The sequence below is a fragment of the Poromitra crassiceps genome (genome assembly GCF_964638095.1).
Source record: "Poromitra crassiceps genome assembly, chromosome: 3".
In the NCBI taxonomy this organism is placed as follows: domain Eukaryota; kingdom Metazoa; phylum Chordata; class Actinopteri; order Beryciformes; family Melamphaidae; genus Poromitra; species Poromitra crassiceps.
In genome coordinates, this window is record NC_139625.1 from 96,207,578 (window position 1) to 96,227,398 (window position 19,821).

Here is a 19,821-nt window from a genome sequence, read left to right on the forward strand (position 1 = left end):
CTTTGCTGGGAAACCACTAGCTCATCGTAACGCAGCCAAAGACGTGTCTTGTGTCTTACAGCTAGCTTAGCGTTAGCGTCGCAGTGAACTCAGTCGCGCTTCGCTACTGTTCGACACTTTGCCCTTAAAAAGTACAGCTCCTACTCTTTCTCTCTCTCTCTCTTCAATATCCCACCTTCTCTCCAGTCATATGGCCCCTGCAGGTCGGGGCCCCTGCTAACCCTTCCCTCTGTCCCTCTGTCCCTTCTCATGTGTCCCCTCTCTGTCCCTCTTGTCCTCTCGCTTGCTGCCTGTGATTGATGTCTTAGCCAACAGTGACTGCGTTTACATGGACTTGAGTATCCCGGTTACTGTCGGGGTTTTGGAGTATCCCGTTTTCGTGTTTGCGCATGTAAACATCATATCCCGGTTTCAGAAACCTGGATAAGCCCTTATCCCGGGTTTTGAGAAAGCCGGTTATGCTAGCTGGAGTACTCCGAAAGAACCCGGGATACTGCTGCATGTACAGTATACACCTTATCCTGCTTTCAGCAGACTACCTGCTCAGGCGCGGCTTCAGCCAAGTCTCACTTCTGGAGCGATGAGGAGTTTTGCCAAGTTTTGTCTTTCGGTGATGAAATAATTAAATGCTTGGCAGCTTAGATAGGAGAAAGCATCAAAATGCTGCCCTATTCAAGTCTGTAGTATACAGACTACAGGACGAAGGTGTTGTGACTCAAATTAAAGCAAAAGCCGTGCGCTGCACGCAAACGGGGACACTCCACCATGAAGACGGAATCCAAGGGAATCCCACGTCTTTGCCCAAAAAAGGTGAATGACGTCACGTCACACGCACCCAATATAAGCTAAAATAATAATAATAATGACCCCGGTTTGTATTGTAAAGATCACAGGCGCCTGCGCAAATAGCATGCAGTGATCAATAACCAGCATACTACTACTTATCATGTATACAGGGATATGAGTAACCTGCTTTCTCTCTCTTCCATGTAAACGCCATATCCCGAATATGATCAAAAGGCAGGATAAGCCTCATAACCGGGATACTCAAGTCCATGTAAACGCAGTCAGTGAGAGTTGGGCTTTGAGCTGACACAGTGAACATGTCCTTACTTGGCTAAAGCTCCCACATCACAGACTCTGTGTGGATGGAGGGCTGGTCTCTGGACTGTCTGTAGGCCTACACTGGCCCCTTGTGTTTGCTAAAGAGCATTACACCACGTCTTTCCCTCTAGTCAAGCTTTGTACAGTGACAGAATACACTGTTCTCTAGCAGTCATGGAAAATAAGTGAGTTATTGAAGGCTTGTACACTTGACTTTTCCCTTGATGCATTTGCTTGGAAATAGCTCACACCTGGGATTGGTTATATTGTTTGCTTTGGCTCGATTTAATCGATTAGTAGTCGATCGATCGAAGAATAATCGACAAACATTTTGATAATAGATTAATTGTTTGAGAAAAACAGTCAAAATTCACTGATTGGAGCTTTTTAAATGTGTATATTTTTTGGTTTCTTTACGGTTTCTTTATGACAGTAAACTGAATATCTTTGGGTTGTGGACAAAACAAGACATTTTGAGGAAGTCATCTTGGGCTTTGGTTAACACTGATCGACATTGTTTCACCATTTTCTGACATTTTATAGACCAAACAACTAATCGATTAATCGAGAAAATAATCGCCAGATTAATCGATAATGAAAGTAACCGTTGCAGCCCCGAGCTTGATTTGAATGTTAGCGGCAGGATGTGATTTTGATGAGAGATTTGATACAGTCTCCTTCTCTGCTTTCTTCCTCACTGCTGCCCTTTTCTTCATCTGCTTCATCTGATAGCCAGCAGGAAATTGCTCACTTCAAACAGGTCTGTCTCTGTCTCCCCCTGCAGGAGGGAGGTGCAATTTCAGCACAAATAGTTGTAAGTGAGCATGCAATCCATTTCCTGCCCTTCTCTGAGAAATGTGCCATTGCATCATCATATAAAGTGCCTCATTATACAAAGCTACTATTGGAAGGGAAGTGGACTTGTCTACAACTGTTGTTCTGACAGTCTCTCTCTCTCTCTCTCTCTCTCTCTCTCTCTCTCTCTCTCTCTCTCTCTATATATATATATATATATATATATATATATATATATATATATATATATATATATATATATATTTTATACTTCCCATTTTGGGGGGGGGGGGTGCGGATTCTATCTGTGTGTCAGTGTTGCATACAGAAGGTCTTAGCCAAGTTTACCATTGTGTGTGTGTGTGTGTGTGTGTGTGCGCATCTGTCCGTGTGTGTGTGTGTGCATCTGTCCGTGCGTGTGCGTGCGTGTGTGTATGTGTAACACGTTGAGTGTCAGACAGAGACAGTGTTAGTGACATGGACATATCTGGACCCAGACATGTGGAGGCTGATTTTCCGCACCAAACCCCGCTCACCAGAGGCAAGTGGCCCCTCTTTGTGTCTGTGTTTGTTGTTAACCTCCAATTTAGCATGTTGTGTGGGGTGCAGGCAAGTGTGTGTGTGTGTGTGTCGTGTGGGGTGCAGTCAAGTGTGTATGTGTGTGTGTTGTGTGGGGTGCAGTCAAGTGTGTGTGTGTGTGTCGTCGTGTGGGGTGCAGTCAAGTGTGTGTGTGTGTGTGTGGTGTGGGGTGCAGTCAAGTGCGTTTGTACTCCCCTGTGTTGAGTGTGAGCGGTGCCAGGGTGATGGATGGGGTACAGACTCAGGACTAGCCGGAAGCAGGCAGCTCTCTCTGTGTGTGTGTGTGTGTGTGTGTGGCTGACTTGCTGTCTTCTGAGCTGTGAAGTGAGTGAGAGGAAACGCGTGGAGGTGTCTCTAATAGCCCGCCTCTCCTCCTATCCTGCACTTTATATCCTGAATGGCTTCGCTAGTTTGGCTTTCAAACATTCTTCCCTTGGCTCTTACAATTCCAGAGGATATGGGGAAGTCTATACAGGCAAATATTTCCTGTTGATTTGCACTCGAATCTCATCTAGGAACCTCATATATTCAGCCTCTGTTGAAAAGACAGGAGAGACAAAAGAAAAGGCACTGGTAACAGAACTGGAGTCCAGAACAATTTCACCCTTTCCTCAGACCCAACAGTCTGTACTAGTTAGGGATGCAAATTTTAATCAATTTCCTTAATCGATTAATTGGTCATATCAACGATCAATGAATGGATTAATCATTATATAAAAAAATAGCTTTTAACAGACAAAATAGAAACTACAAAATGCAGGTTAATACACCTGTCTTTAGGCCTATACTCAACAAGTAAATATATGAACCAAACGTCCTGTATTAGCTGTCATTGTGCTCGTAAGCGTGCTGTATTTGAACATTCTATTACAATGTTGACGATGAGCACTGTTGTCTTTTTGGCTGTAATGCTCCCACACTGGACTTCTGCCTGTATCCTGCCATGTCAACTGTCAAAAGAGTGTTTCCTGCAAGAGGTGTGACGTCATTCCTCTGTCAGGTGTCACAAGCACATTGTCACAGACACACTGTTGCATGTCTTTTCCTGCTCGCTCCTCTTGATCAAGTGCAAAAAGACCGGGGTGAAGTTACGCTGCGAACACATGTAGGTTAGGAGTCGCACTAATGAGCAGGCAGGAAGTGAGGTCAGCACCAGAGAAGAGGAAGTGAGAACTAGAAAGGAAGAGCCATTTCCTGTCACCAATGTGGCAATCACCACCATCTTGCTCCACTCGATCCCCTGTGTGTGTGTGTGTGTGTGTGTGTGTGTGTGTGTGTGTGTGTGTGTGTGCGTGCGTGTGCGTACGTGTGTGTGTGCGTGTGTGTGTGTGTGTGTGCATGAGGCGTGTACTGTATGTGTGGTCGTGAGGGCACATGTACATCCATTTACAGTACCTGTATGTGTCAGTCTGTTTCTGTAAAACGCCTCACCTTTATTTTGAAATTCGCTTATAAGCAACTTGTGTTCTGTACAGCAGCCATTAACCCCTTCATCCCCCACCATCCTCCCCTCCCAGGAGTCTATCAGCTGGATAGAGAAGGACTTTGCCAATGTTAGAGCCCAGGTAAGCTACACCTCTGAGTGTGGTCACACTGTGCAGAGCAGCTGATCTACACCTCTGAGTGTGCTCACACTGTGCAGACCAGCTGATCTACACCTCTGAGTGTGCTCACACTGTGCAGACCAGCTGATCTACTCCTCTGAGTGTGCTCACACTGTGCAGTCCAGCTGATCTACACCTCTGAGTGTGCTCACACTATGCAGAGCAGCTGATCTACACCTCTGAGTGTGCTCACACTGTGCAGACCAGCTGATTTACACCTCTGAGTGTGCTCACACTGTGCAGAGCAGCTGATCTACACCTCTGAGTGTGCTCACACTGTGCAGAGCAGCTGATCTACACCTCTGAGTGCGCTCACACTGTGCAGTCCAGCTGATCTACACCTCTGAGTGCGCTCACACTGTGCAGTCCAGCTGATCTACACCTCTGAGTGTGCTCACACTGTGCAGAGCAGCTGATCTACACCTCTGAGTGTGCTCACACTATGCAGCCAGCTGATCTACTCTTCCTCCCTCGCTAAGCAAACACACTTTCTGGCTTTATGCTTGCTTGAGCTCCATCCTCTGAGGACCATGTGGGTGGTTCTGGTAGTAACAGCTCTGCATTTCATTCACTTTAAGTAGAGTAAAGCACTTGAGCTTTTTATGCCCCCCCTGGAAATGACATCCAATAAACCCAAACCAGTTGAAATCAACCGTTTCTTGGACTGCAGTGTAATCAGATGTGGAAAGCAAGTCTGCTGACGGCCTCAATATACATATATATATATATATATATATATATATATATATATATATATATATATATAAATTATTCAAATTTGTTTTGGGGGGTTTTCAGTTCAAACATACTACATATATACAGAGACATAAGGAAAAGCAAGGCATGAAGCACCAAAATAAGACAAAAATATTAAATACTAAATATTATATAATAATACAAGAGACACAGACACGCAAGACTCAAAAAATTAATTAGTTGATTAGTCTGAAAATTAACTGTTTTTTAAAATATACGGTAATCAATTAATGATTAATCATTTATACAAATTTTAAGAAAGAAATATTAAAATGCTCTCGTTCCAGCTTCTCAAATGTGAAGATTTTCTGGTTTCTTTAGTCTTCTACAGTAAACTGATGATCTAGGGGTTGTGGACTGTTGTTCAGGACAAAAGAAGACATTTGAGGACACCATCTTGGCTTTGGGGGGAAAAGTGATGGACATTTTTCACCATTTTGTGACATTTTATAGACCGAATGACGAATCGATTAGTTGAGAAACTAATCGACAGATTAATCGATAATGAAAATAATCGTTAGTTGTAGCCCTATTCAGTCATGAGCGAAGTTGACTCATGGACTGTATTTTGTATAGAGAGGCAAAGTGACCGCCTACTTCCTGCTTCAGCACTGTACCAGAGATTTTCATCTGCCATTTATTTTCCCATAGACCTTTAGTAAAATGCTTATAAAAATAGTTTTACTGGTTCAAACCAAACGGTTCAGATATATTTAGAAACAGTAGAGATGACATAACATTTCACTGGGACCAAAAGGTAAAGAAATGCAGGTTTAAAGAGAGATTTTTTCGATGTTGTTTTTTAAAGTTTTGGTCCGAGTGAAATGTTCTATGGTCTCTCCCGATTATAGCGTTAGCTGAACCGTTTGGTTCAACAAAGTACAACTATTTTATAAGCATTTTACGAAATGTCTATGGGAAAATAAATGGCGGATGAAAATCTCTGGTACAGTGCTGAAGCAGGAAGTGACGTTCCACTTTGCCTCTCTACGTGTGTCTAATAAAGCCCTATTCTCTCTTGTTAAAGAGACGAGGCAGAGATACTTAATAGAGAGCAATACATTAAGAGATGATCAAATAGACGTGAGAGAGGCTAAGGGGGAATCGCCTACACACTAGGGTTGACACCAGGGTAGGAAATTAACTTTTTTAAACTAGGGCTATTTTTGCCCCTGTGAAATATATTTCGGGGGCATTTTGGATCATTTCCAGGGCAATTTGATCAAATGTTGGGAAATACCTTAGTTGCACCTATGTAGCATTACAGACCAATCAATGAGTCTTATCCAAGCATATTTTATTTCTAAAAGTTCATAAACAGTCACAGTTAAAGATCCCCATTTCCTATCTCAACAACACTGTTGATTGTCCCGCATGTTATTAATGTACTTGGCAAAAACACGAGTGAACTAGCTGGCCAGCTAGCTTGTGCTGCCTGTCACTGAGGTAAATACAGCTAGTAGGAGGAGGAGGGGGGGGGGGGGGTTGTATGGATGCCTAGCTGGCCATTTTTGAGTCACGCTTTGCAAGAATAATGTTAAAATAAAGAAACTATTTAACTCTTTATTTCATGGGGGCATTTAAAAGCCCCCATCTCAATTCCAAGGGCAATTCTAGATTTTTTAGGGGCATTTTGCCCCGAGCCCCCGCTAATTTCCTACCCTGGTTGGCACGATGGACTATGGCATCGATTAATTGATTAATTATCTGATCTAATTAAAATTTGCAGATTTGATAATAAAAAAGGCCAACTCACCCAGCGCACCCAGTTCCGAGAAGCGGTAGAGCGGAGGATGAGGGGGAGGGGAGGATAAGCAGAAGTCGGCTGTGTTGTTGTGAAAATGTTAAGAGAAAGAAGTAACTTCACGTTCTTTCCTGTTTTCAAAATTTCAACCCAATGTGAGTAAATGTTACAAGTCTTCAACTGGGAATTCAACTTGCCTGTTTCCATGAAGTCGCTCGATTACATAGACTGCTGCTGCTGCTGTGTTTCTATCTCTACTTAACTTAACGTTAGGTTCAAAACTGAGCCCATGAATCTAACGTTATCCGCCAGTAAATCTGTCAATTTTTGGCCAGCGTTGTTGGACAAGATCTGCAATGTTAATGTTGTTTTGCGCCGTTCAATATTGCTGGTCGTGGTAGACTACTGCTTCAGTCAGCTGGCTCTGTGCCTATCCAAGCCCGCTGGTCTCTCATGACATGTGCTGTACTTTCATGTGAAACCATCGCGATGGCTGTTTGGTTGACAAAAAAGTATTTGAATATATTTGAACTGATATGTTTTGTTTAGAGGGAATATTCGAATATGATTTTGGGGCAAATTTTGACAGCCCTAGTTGGAAATGAGCAGTGACACACACACACACACAGCACACACACACACACACACACACACACACACACACACACACACACACACACATTGACTTTGCCTGACTGAGATCTGACGTTTATGGTGGCATCCAGGTCAGAGGAAGGGCAGAGCAATGCTCTTGTTTTTCTCACCATCCGCCATCCTTCTCTCTCTCTCTCTCGGTTTCTCTCTCTCTCTCTCTCTCTCTCTCTCTCTCTCGGTTTGTCTCTCTCTCTCTCAATTCAATTCAATTCAATTCAAAGGGCTTTATTGGCATGATAAGTTGCATCTTACATTGCCAAAGCATACATTAGCAACATTTAGCAATTACAAAGAATCAAAAACAGAAAACAAGACATGTTGTTACCCAGTAACATAAATCACAAAATCTGAAGATATTCAAAGAGGAAGAGAAAAGAAAATTAAATGGAATGTGATAAGATAGAATATAATAGAAGACTATTGTTGACCGGAATCTATTCAGAATAATACCAGAACAGTAATAAATGGGCAGTTAAATGGTGATAGTGCAAATAGTGAGCAATTACAGTATATTAACAAAAATTCACAGAATCTGTAAATAACCGTTGTTATTTTCAGAAGAGAGCGAAACTCTCTCTCTCTCTCTCTCTCTCTCTCTCTCTCTCTCTGTGGGTCCTGTGGGGTGTTGTAGGTCTGTGAGAGTATGAGCAGGCTCTTCCTTCCTGCCTGCCTCGGTCTCAGTTCACATCAGCTGCAGTCAGTCAGAGCTCACTGAGGACACACTGGGCTAACCAGTCAGACAGAAAGAGAGAGAGAGAGAGAGAGAGAGAGAATGAAGATGAATACTAGAGGCCCCCTGCTGAGAGACTAAAGGGCAGAGTTTGAGAGATACAGACAGACAGACAGACACATCAAAGTCCACACAGTTAGTCCTGCAAATGCCTGTGAGAAAAAGTCTAAAAGCGTGTGCGACGTGATGAAGTGAGCTGTAAGGTGGTTCACATGAGGTGGTGGTGCCTTTGCCTTGGTGTGGACATGGGCAGGGCGTGACAGCAGAAGATGGGGAGAAGCTGAGATGGATAAGGACAAGAAAAGGTTCAACCCGGGCCGCTTGCTGACCCTGTACCTGTTCAGGAAACAGCAGAACAAAGCGTTGGCTAGCAGCAGCTACAGAGCAGCAGTAGCAGGCAGCAGCACTGACAGCTCCCCTGCAGCAGAGACGAACCTGTGGACGGTAAAGTGATCACCTCTAATCCTGTTGGCACCTTGATCAACTTTCAGAATGCCCCAGTCCTGTTAGTAACCCTAACCCTAACCCAGTCCTGTCACTGGTATTGATCATGACAGAGAGAGAGAGTAGAGAAGAGAGAGAACAGTCCTGTCACTGGTATTGATCATGAGAGAGAGAGAGTAGAGAAGAGAGAGAACATCTTTATGTATCCCCCCTGGGGCAATTCCTATGCAGCATAACAACACATTTTAATTTAAAAACATGCAAGACATAAAACAGTCAAAAGTAGGGATGTCTTAAAACTTAGTACGTCAATTCAACAGTTCAGACAGCGAATAGCCTCGGTAACAAAAGAATGGCTGTATCTGTTCCTGCAACAGTTGGGCATCCTATACCTGCGCCCAGAAGGAAGGAGGGAAAACTCTGGGTGACGAGGGTGCTGAGGGTCACGTAGGACACCCTGAGTCTTCCTAAGAACCCTCTTCTTATATAGAAGACAGAGGACACCCTGAGTCTTCCTAAGAAGCCTCTTCTTATATAGAAGACAGAGGACACCCTGAGTCTTCCTAAGAAGCCTCTTCTTATATAGAAGACAGAGGACACCCTGAGTCTTCCTAAGAACCCTCTTCTTATATAGAAGACAGAGGACACCCTGAGTCTTCCTAAGAAGCCTCTTCTTATATAGAAGACAGAGGACACCCTGAGTCTTCCTAAGAAGCCTCTTCTTATATAGAAGACAGAGGACACCCTGAGTCTTCCTAAGAACCCTCTTCTTCTATAGAAGACAGAGGTCACCCTGAGTCTTCCTAAGAAGCCTCTTCTTATATAGAAGACAGAGGACACCCTGAGTCTTCCTAAGAAGCCTCTTCTTATATAGAAGACAGAGGACACCCTGAGTCTTCCTAAGAACCCTCTTCTTCTATAGAAGACAGAGGTCACCCTGAGTCTTCCTAAGAACCCTCTTCTTCTATAGAAGACAGAGGTCACCCTGAGTCTTCCTAAGAAGCATCTTCTTATATAGAAGACAGGCCATTAAAAGCCTGCAATGTGCACACTAGACTTGCTTGTCTGGCAGCATGATGCTCTGTAGCAGGGGTGTCCAAACCTTTTTGAATGGGGGCCAGATTAGACGGTGTGAAAATACCCTGGGGGCCAGCTGCTTCTCGCATCATATGGGTTACAATAAAATCACATACAATACAATTGTGACTTTTGTTTACCATCTGAAAATATTCGTTCCGCCTGCGTTGTGCGTTGTCCCTACTTGGTGCTTGTCTACAAACTGTATGATAGTTTGTTTGTTTATTTAAAAGGATCCCCATTAGCCGCCGCCGAAACGACCGCTAGTCTTCCTGGGGTCCAAACTAGGGCTGTCAAACGATTAATTTTCTTAATCGCGATTAATCGTGCGATTAACTATAGTTAATTGCGATTAATCGCATCTTTGTATCGCATGTTTAAAATGCCATTATTTTGCATTGCAAAGCATTTTTAATTAGATATTAATAATTCTTACCAGTGTGTCGTGATTGGGAATCAAATGAATGCAAATAAATGTACTTTGTGATCTTGAATTTTAGATTTATTTTCAATTCAATAGAAGTGCAATATAGACAGGAGGTCACAAAATGTCTACAAAATGCATCTTGAATAGAAAATAAATGCACAATAATTGTAAACACTCCAGAACCGATACTTCCGGCGGCGGCGCTGTGGAGCAGTCGAAACCCAAAATGACACAGCTGAAGAAGTAAGTAAAACAAGCCATTTAGAAGCACATTGCTGTCTTTAAAGGACGGCTTTCCCGTGGGGAATATGAATATATATTAAATCTCACGCCCCTAAGGTTTTCAAATCCGTTGAAATTTTTGAAATTGGTTGTTCACTGCCTGACCTATCAACCATCTCTCACATTATTTCCATGACGCTCTGACGCAAAACGCGTCGGGGCGACAAGTCCAGCCTTGCGGAAGTCGAGCACCTATGAACTACAGTGTTGTGGGCCTGTGCCGCAATGGTCCCGCCTCTAGAGGTCCTCCACGCCCCTTCAGAGGTCTTGAAGAAAAACAAAAGGCAGCCATCTTTTTCCACCGCCTAGCCTACGGTAGCTAATATTAGCTTCCCATAGCTCCTTGCAAAGAGACCATATCTCGGGAACGGAAGCACGTACAGACACGGGACTGGCGGCATTGGAAAGCTCGTCAAATTGTACATCTAGTAGTAGGTGCGTTGAAGTAAGGAAATCAACGCTGAGCAATGTACCCGTTTTTACACATTTTTACATGAAATAGTTACAACATCAGATGCGCGTAACTCCTTGGAAAATGCCTTAAAATGCATGAATTTTTTTTTATGAAGACATCTCCCGACATATATACTTCGGTTTAAATTTGGTGCAATTTGGAGGCAATTTTATTTTTATTTTTTTCTTGTTCTACTAAATGTTTTTATGTCGAAGCCTTCTTCTTCTTCTTCTTCTTTGACTTTTATGGTGGTTGGCAAGCATATATGTGCATTACCGCCACCTACTGGAGTTTGATATCAGCCAAATGCCTGAGGGGTGGGCGTGGAAACGAAGGCCACGCGAGCCCAGTGCATTGTGGGAAATGTAGGATTTCGGGTCCCCGCACCCGCCCCTCCCCTCCACCACCCCCCCCCCCCCCCCCCCCCCCCACACACACACACAGAGTGGATTTCGGTTGATATCTCTGGCAGTGAACAACCAATTTCAAAAATTTCAACGGATTCGAAAACCTTAGGGGCGTGAGATTTAATATATATTCATATTCCCCACGGGAAAGCCGTCCTTTAAGTCTTCCATGCCTCCACAGGCAGAAGACAGGAAATGGCTGCGAATGGCTTGACTACAAGTACGGGTGCATCAAAGGGACAAAATAGCGGCATGCGATTAACGCGATTAAAAATAAATATAATGCGTTATGGGCGGCACGCATTCACGCGCGATTAACGCGTTAACGCTGACAGCCCTAGTCCAAACACAATACACATTACGTTACATGCAATTGTAAACTGTAGACAGTAAAGTGCAGTAGTAAAATACCATATTAAAATGATAAGAAATGGTAAAATGCAATGCAATACAGGAAAATCACAGAAAAATAGAGTAAAAACCGATACAAAATAGGATAGAAAAACAACAATAGTTTGGTCAGCTAGTTATGTACGTAGCTGGCCTATTGCCCAGACAACAACTGATCTAAAAAAACACTGTACTATTCAAAACATCAAATTCAAAGTTGTGTCAAAGTGTAATCCTGAGCATCAAGTTGTGTTTGCTGGTGTTTGTGAGTGCAGATGGGATCTTAACTTCCTTTTAAAACCAACCCTCCCATGAATGGAGGAAATATTTCCTGGTAGACAATTCCAGGCCATTATAGATCTGTATATGACAGTCCTCTTCATGTAGTTGGTGTTGGGTCTAGGCAAAATCAGTTGACCCCTACTAGCCCCTCTAGATATGATAGTGCCATCATACTGTAGTTAGGTGAACTGAAAAGAAGAAGAAAAACACAATTTGAACTTGCTTGATAATACTGTGTGGAGGCGGGCCACATAATAGTGTATTTTGAGAGACGAGCCGTGGTCCGCTTAAAATTGGTCCGCACGCCGCATTTGGCCCCCGGGCCAGACTTATTGATACTCTATAGAGCAGGGGTGGGTAATTATTTTTCATGGGGGGCCACATGAAAAAAAACCCAGATTGTTGCCGGGGGCCGAACAAATATTGTCATGCCGTAACCCAGGAACTTAGATGATAGAGAGGACCACAAAAAAATGTCCTCGCTACCAGAGGGCCAGATTTTGCTGAGGGTTGGGGGCCGAACGGCGCCGGCGCAATTTTTTTGGGGGGCATTTGAAGTCCGGTTTAGAGGAATAACTAATTTTAAATTAACAGTTGTGATGTCATTATTCAGTCTTAAACACCAATATTTGATCCTTTTCTCACACGTCACCACTTGCTCTCCCTGCAAGGCTTGAAATTAACTTTTCTGACCACCTGCCAATATGGCTGCTAGATTTTAAAGTTACCAGCCAATTAGAATTTCCACTAGCCAAAATGTTTTTCTTGAAATAAACCAGAATATGAGTGGGTTAATTTAAGCATAAGTATCAGTAAGTGGCCCGGGATTCTCAAAGCCTGTGTTCAGGGTCACACGAACAAAAATGCACTCTTGAAGCTAAATTAATCCAAAACCAACAAGTTAATTATTTACATTTTTACTTCAATGTAGAACAGTCATTTCTTACACATGAGATTACTTTTAGCCTTTTAGTCATAAAGATTATTGAAAGATATTCCATATTCCAGACTGGGCCACACAGGGGCGCTCGCGGGCCGCCAGTTGCCCAAGTCTGCTATAGAGAGTCCATACAATACTCACTGTCTGGCATCATGATACTCTATTCACCTTATTTAGCCACGCCCATTTGACCCGGTTGTGTGGTCGTGTCAAAACTTCCGGCTAAAAATAAAATAAAATAAAATGGCTGGTTGCTCCAATATCATCTAACTCTGAATGAACTAATAATTTAGCCAATAATTGTCTAAATTATTAGTATTACATACATACAATTATTGTATGTAACATACCAAATAAAAGCAAACGGCAATGTCTAAGAATGCAACGCCATGTACAGTAACTGGCTCGTTAAGTCTCGCATTCCAGGGAATTACGTTAACGTCTGCGGGTCTTATTGACGTTAGTGGCTCGAGCGCAACTCGGAGGAGAGAAAACCATCTGAAGCTTTCTTTGTTGGAGTCCAGGTATGTTTTACAAGAAAGTGCTCGTCATTGTCGACGATAACGTTATCTGACCTGGCTAGCAGTGGATACTCGCTTGCTTGCTGTGTACCGAGCTCAAAGTAGTAGGCTACGTTCTTTATTTTATCCCCTGCACTGTCTGCTCCAAAAACAACTCTCTTATTTTGCGCCGTGACCGCCGGAAGTGTTATCAGGATCCGGAAGAATTTGGCCCACTGTAAGGCCTGAACATAAGGTGAATAGAGACCATACTCGCAATACTCACTGGTGTTGAGGTGCAGCTGAAAGAGTGCATGTTCTCTGGTTTCCTGTTGTCAAATTGACTACAATAGGTCTGTGTTGTTGGCTGTTGAGGCTTCACTGCTTTATAGGCTTCCTTTGCTACATGTGCTGCTGCTGTGGCTCAACCACACAGAACTTGACGCAGGGCCGGCGCCAGGATGAAATGACTGAGGGGGCTGTTATAACTGGCGAGGGGGCTGATTTTTTTTTTTTTTTTTTTTTTTATGATATTTTTATATCGTAAAACATAGGTTATATACCCGCTATGCCGATTTCTGGACTTTTTAACCATAATAACCTCTGAAAAGCGCAATAACACAAGAAAGACTACTATTCAAAATCAAATAAAACATTTATTTCACAGCAGCAGATTAAGGCATTAATAGAGGTTCAAGGGTTCATAGGTTCAAATTTAATAAATAGCTACATCTCTGACACCTTGTGACAACCAAAGCACAGCAAATAGCGCTTCCCTGCCAATTCTGAAACAACAGAGCTATGTTTACAGGGGGTAGCCTACATCAACTTAAACTGATCAAATTTGATGAAGACTGCAGAAACAGCAGCCTAAACATGTCAGGTACAAACATTGCCTAACTGGCCTTTATAGATGAACTGTTCTTTAAAAAAATAATATATATATATATATTTTTTCCAAGTGAGGGGGCCGAAAATTTAACTGAGGGGGCTAAGCCCCCTGAGGCCCCCTCGTGGCGCCGGGCCTGACTTGACGGGAGGATGAAGGGACAGAAGTTTCCCCCGCTGCCAACTTCATACATTTTTAACAAGTCTCTGGGCAGAGATGATGACTTGGCACACACAGTGACTTGAGACTTGACTTGACACTCATCCTCAAAGACTTGAGACTTGACTTGGACTTGTAAAAAAACAACTTGTGAGCATCTCTGTCTCTGGGTGTGTAGAGGTGTGCCATATCGTATCGTTATCGATATATCGTTACAATTCAATATCATATCGTCTAAAATTCATATCGCAATATTCCTACTTGTTGATGCGTAACTGTATAACATATGCATAGCATGGCTGAAAGAGGCTCCATGGTGGAGGAGTTCATCTCAAAGGAGGGGGTGGCTCCAGTGGTTTGGTTACTAAAGAGCATGTACAACAAACCACAGTCATATTTGAAGGCATATTTTAATATTTGAAGACAAACTGGCAAACGTATGCTGACATATAGTAAAACTATAACTCCGTATTTCGTCATGTCGTCGAGAATATCGTCATTGCAGAAATACCCTGAAATATCGTGATATTATTTTAGGGTCGGTGTTTCACCCTCGGCTTGGGACAGAAAGCTTGAGGGCTTGTGAGTACAGAGAACTGAGAACGCTCATCTCTAAGAAGAGGCTTGTTGATCTGCCTCAACATTCTGCCTCAACATTCATGTTTTGCTGCTTTGTCTTTGTTTTTTGGGTGTTAACAACAAGTTGCGAGCGAGGTTGACACCAGGTCAGCAGCGGCAGTTGTTGAAATTGTGGGCGTCGACTCCACCCTGTGAGATGCTGAAGAAGTTGTTGCCTGCATGAATTTCTTTTGAAGTCTCTGAACCATTTCTAAAAGGCCCAGCTTGAAGTTCTGAAACTCTTCTGTTGCACCTCACAGGAATAGTCAACATGTGGTGGTGAACCTCTCCTGGTCAAATCTTGTCTAAAACAGTTAGAAGAAGGTACAACTGGTTTGCTGTGAGAATTACTTGAAGTTAATGCTGCTACTGCAATAATATATATATATATATATTTTTTTTTAAATGTCCAGAAACTTACAACTTACAACAACATAGTGTAACAATAACTTTCTGTCGTATTATTCTCAGATGTCATGTTATTTAGGGCAGGGGACACCCTCGTCAACGGAGGGCGTTCTTTGAACAACACATTCTCAGATGATCATTTTCTCATGCTCCACAACAATCCTTCAGAAACATACTGTACTAACTGTCCTCGCTATTTTTCTATCTATTCTGCCATTGATTCAATAGCTTTCTCCCTCTTTTGCTCTCTAGGAGGATGGAGACATCAAGGAGATCAACATTACCCATGTGGTCAAAGAAGGCTCAGAGAAGGCTGATGCCTCCCAGTTTGAACTGCTCAAAGTCTTGGGACAGGGATCCTTTGGCAAGGTAACACACACACACACACACACACACACACACACACACACACACACACACACACACACACACACATTTAAATACTTTTATTTGATCCAAAGTAGGGCAAATATTAGAGATCTAAATCTTTTGGAAGAAGGTTGCAGTACAGTAGTATATAGAGAGGCAAAGTGACCGCCTACTTCCTGCTTCAGCACTGTACCAGAGATTTTCATCCGCCATTTATTTTTCCATAGACATTTCGTAAAATGCTTATAAAAAATAGTTTTGCTTGTTCAAACCAAACGGTTCAGATATATTTAGAAACAGGAGAGACCGCATAACATTTCAATCGGACCAAAACGTAAAAGAATTGAAGATTTAAAGAAAATATTATTTCAATGTAGTTGAAATGTGACCCGCTGCGGGGACAGTGGCAGGTGGGGGAGGTTGACTGGGGCGGTACACCTGTCAAACGGTAACGCAGGTGTCCTAAGGCGAGCTCAGGGAGGACAGAAACCTCCCGTGGAGCAGAAGGGCAAAAGCTGGCTTGATCTTGATTTTCAGTATGAATACAGACCGTGAAAGCGGGGCCTCACGATCCTTCTGACTTTTTGGGTTTTAAGCAGGAGGTGTCAGAAAAGTGACCACAGGGATAACTGGCTTGTGGTGGCAAAGCATTCATAGCGACGTCGCTTTTTGATCCTTCGATGTCGGCTCTTCCTATCATTGTGAAGCAGAATTCACCAAGCGTTGGATTGTTCACCCACTAATAGAGAGCCGCAGGAACGAGTCCGGAAATCATCGATGCTAACAGTCCTGGTTCTTCACTGTTTTCGCCTATGGGAGTTTTGAATGGGTTTTTGGCGCGATGCTTCTAATAATCTCTCTGGGCAAAGCTGGCTTAATCAAACGCGAACCAGTGTTTAGTAATATCATCTTCACACACGAGGACCACTTTTATGAGTTTTGAAGCTTTTATGTGCCGTTAAAAGGGCAGCTAGCTAGCAAACGGCTAAATGAGACTACACTAGTGAGTCGATGGGGATATATACGTCAATAACGTCACCACTTCAAAGGACGAACACGGAAATTCTCTTTTCCTCACCTGGTTCAGCCCCGTTCAGTCCGGGGTAATCAGTGCACACATCAACAACAGTCCAGGTTGAGTGCTGACGTGACGTGGAAGCCTATGCGACAGTGTGTAGTTCTGGATTAGCTTAGCTCGAGCTTTTTACTTCTAGGGCTTGCATTTACGCTACAAAACTAATGAAAGTGGTCCTCATGTGTGAAGATTATCCGACTGAACTCTGGTTCGCGTTTGATTAATCTTGCGTTGCCCAGAGACCGTATTTGAAGCATCGGGGCAAAAACCCATTCAAAAATCCCATAGACAGAAACAGTGAAGAACCAGGAAGTCCGGGACTTCCGCGTTCTGACTACAAAAATACGTCATCCCTGCGGCTCTCTATAGGGAACGTGAGCTGGGTTTAGACCGTCGTGAGACAAGTTAGTTTTACCCTACTGATGATGTGTTGTTGCAATAGTAATCCTGCTCAGTACGAGAATCAACGTTGTAGTTGAACTGATCGGCTCAGCACTGCAACGTTAAACAACAAACTAGCATGAAGCCATTGATCTACGGTGCAGAGCCATAGCTTTGTGGTGGTTTGCAACACCCGGGCAGTACCGCAGCATGATCTGTTTTACCCGGGCAGTAGCGCAGCATGGCCTGTTTTACCCGGGCAGTAGCGCAGCATGGCCTGTTTTACCCGGGCAGTACCGCAGCATGGCCTGTTTTACCCGGGCAGTAGCGCAGCATGGCCTGTTTTACCCGGGCAGTACCGCAGCATGATCTGTTTTACCCGGGCAGTAGCGCAGCATGGCCTGTTTTACCCGGGCAGTAGCGCAGCATGGCCTGTTTTACCCGGGCAGTACCGCAGCATGGCCTGTTTTACCCGGGCAGTACCGCAGCATGGCCTGTTTTACCCGGGCAGTACCGCAGCATGGCCTGTTTTACCCGGGCAGTACCGCAGCATGGCCTGTTTTACCCGGGCAGTAGCGCAGCATGGCCTGTTTTACCCGGGCAGTACCGCAGCATGGCCTGTTTTACCCGGGCAGTACCGCAGCATGGCCTGTTTTACCCAGGCTGTACCGCAGCATGGCCTGTTTTACCCAGGCAGTATACATAACGTGTGTGTGTGTGTGTGTGTGTGTGTGTGTGTGTGTGTGTGTTTTGTAGGTGTTCCTGGTGCGAAAGGTGACCCCTCCCGATGACAACCAGCTCTATGCCATGAAGGTCCTCAAGAAGGCCACACTCAAAGGTACACTAGCCTGTGATGATGCACTTGTAGGGTGTCATCACTAGCCTGTGATTACGATTACGATTACGAAAACTTTATTGTCCACAAGTGGAAATTCGTCTTTGGTTCCACCGCAGACATGTCTCAAAAGATAAAACACAACAATACACATGACAAACACATGAAACACATGAAACAATGCAATTATGACAAAGAACCTGGCTAGACATCCACAAAATGACCACACGATCCACAAAACAGTCAACACAAATTCATCCACACCGATGCACAAAAGTAGGCTACACCTCCCAATGCAGGTCAAAATTACAAATCATAGCTCTACGACCTGTCCAATTCCAAAACAATTTAAAAAACATTCAGGAGAAGACCTGCTGTACAAAAAACCTCAGCAAAGTAAAAAATTAAAACACCACCCTAAGCAGAATCTACCGCTTCCTAGTTTTATTTATTGCCATGACAGCATCTGGGACAAAGAACTTCTTATAGATGTTCCTCTTTGCCATCGGTAGTCTGTAACACTTCCCTGAGGGTCAAAGTTCAAATTCACTGAACAGTGGATGAGAGGGGTCCTTAATGATCCTCTCAGCTTTACTTCTAATTATTTCATCGTACAGACTACTTAGCTGCTTCTGTGGCTTCCCTAGATCTTGGAAGCCATATTCACTATTCTCTGCAGCTTGTTTCTCCATTTAATGTTCAGATTGCATACCACATAATCATATTAAAAGATAAAATACTTTCCACTAGGCTCTTATATACAGTTTCTAGAATGTTTTGGCTTACTCCAAAATTGTTGAGCTTGCGTAGCAAGTGGAGGCGTTGTGAACATTTTTTAAAGATGTGATCAGTATTTGCTTTAAAAGTAAGACTGCTGTCAATGTATGTTCCCAGATATTTAAAATCGTCAACCATCTCAATCGTTTGTCCATTGATGATTATTGGCTGCATTGAATTTTTATCGTTTTGTAAGATTAGCTCCTTAGTCTTTGAGACATTTATTTCTAAGGAGCTTGTTGAACACCAATTTTGAAGCCTCAAAACATGGTTAAAGTATAAATTCTCTCTATCTGTGTCCCCCTCCTGCATGATGCACTTGTAGGGTGTCATCATGGTGGAACCATAACCAAAAGGTCACACAGGTTTGATTCCCTGTGACCCCAACTGTCAACCCTGTTGAAGTGCCTTTGAGCAAGATTTCTTATGCAGGGGAGCAGATGTTCACACTGATGTTCATTTCCCACAAAGTTCATATGTCATGTCAGGGCATGTCAAAAATGTTTTTGTTTTTTTTGGCTTTCGTGGTGCTGCTTTCAACGTTTGTTTTCAAGTGGCTAAACATCCAGTTTCACATCAGGTGTGTGTGTGTGATCTTCTGTGTGTGTGTGTGTGTGTGTGTGTGTGTGTGTCCAAGATGGCTGCCGCCAGCATGTGGTGAGAGGAGCCAGCTCACTACTTTTAACATCTAATCACACATGCGGCCGTTGTAACTGCCACCGTTAATGCAGTAGGGAATTAAGATGCTCTGGACACTTCTGGTAAACATGTGCCTCATCGGCCAACGCTAACATCTGCTTTTAAACGAGCCCTGAAGAGCGGCTGAGTCTACAAACAACAGCTGAATGTCTATGACCCAAGCTCAAGCTCAACACTCTTATATATATATATATATATATATATATATATATATATATATATATATATATATATATATATATATATATATATATATATATATATATATCAGCTGAATGTCTATGACCCAAGCTCAACGCTCTCTGCTGGGCACATTCTTGTGGACTTCGAGGAATATGTGCAAACAATGTCGGATCATGAATGGATGACTTTTCAGAAGCATGAAAGAGTGTACAGAGGGACACCAAACACCAAACTGCTTCAAGTAGCAGCAGCACGGTGG

The 19,821-nt window shown here is 43.3% G+C and overlaps 1 protein-coding gene across 5 annotated transcripts in view; it reads left to right on the plus strand.

Annotated features, from left to right (window-relative positions):
* rps6ka1 (ribosomal protein S6 kinase a, polypeptide 1) overlaps positions 1–19,821 on the plus strand; it is a 192,304-nt gene that overhangs the window by 112,506 nt on the left and 59,977 nt on the right. For 2 of the 5 annotated variants that reach the window (XM_083633915.1, XM_083633918.1), the window contains 3 exons: positions 3,996–4,043; positions 15,496–15,612; positions 17,825–17,906. In XM_083633915.1, coding sequence (XP_083490041.1) covers positions 3,996–4,043; positions 15,496–15,612; positions 17,825–17,906 — 247 coding nt within the window. Of the gene's footprint in view, positions 1–3,995; positions 4,044–7,979; positions 8,411–15,495; positions 15,613–17,824; positions 17,907–19,821 lie in introns of those variants that run through there. The other 3 variants (XM_083633916.1, XM_083633919.1, XM_083633917.1) reach the window with 2 other exon arrangements.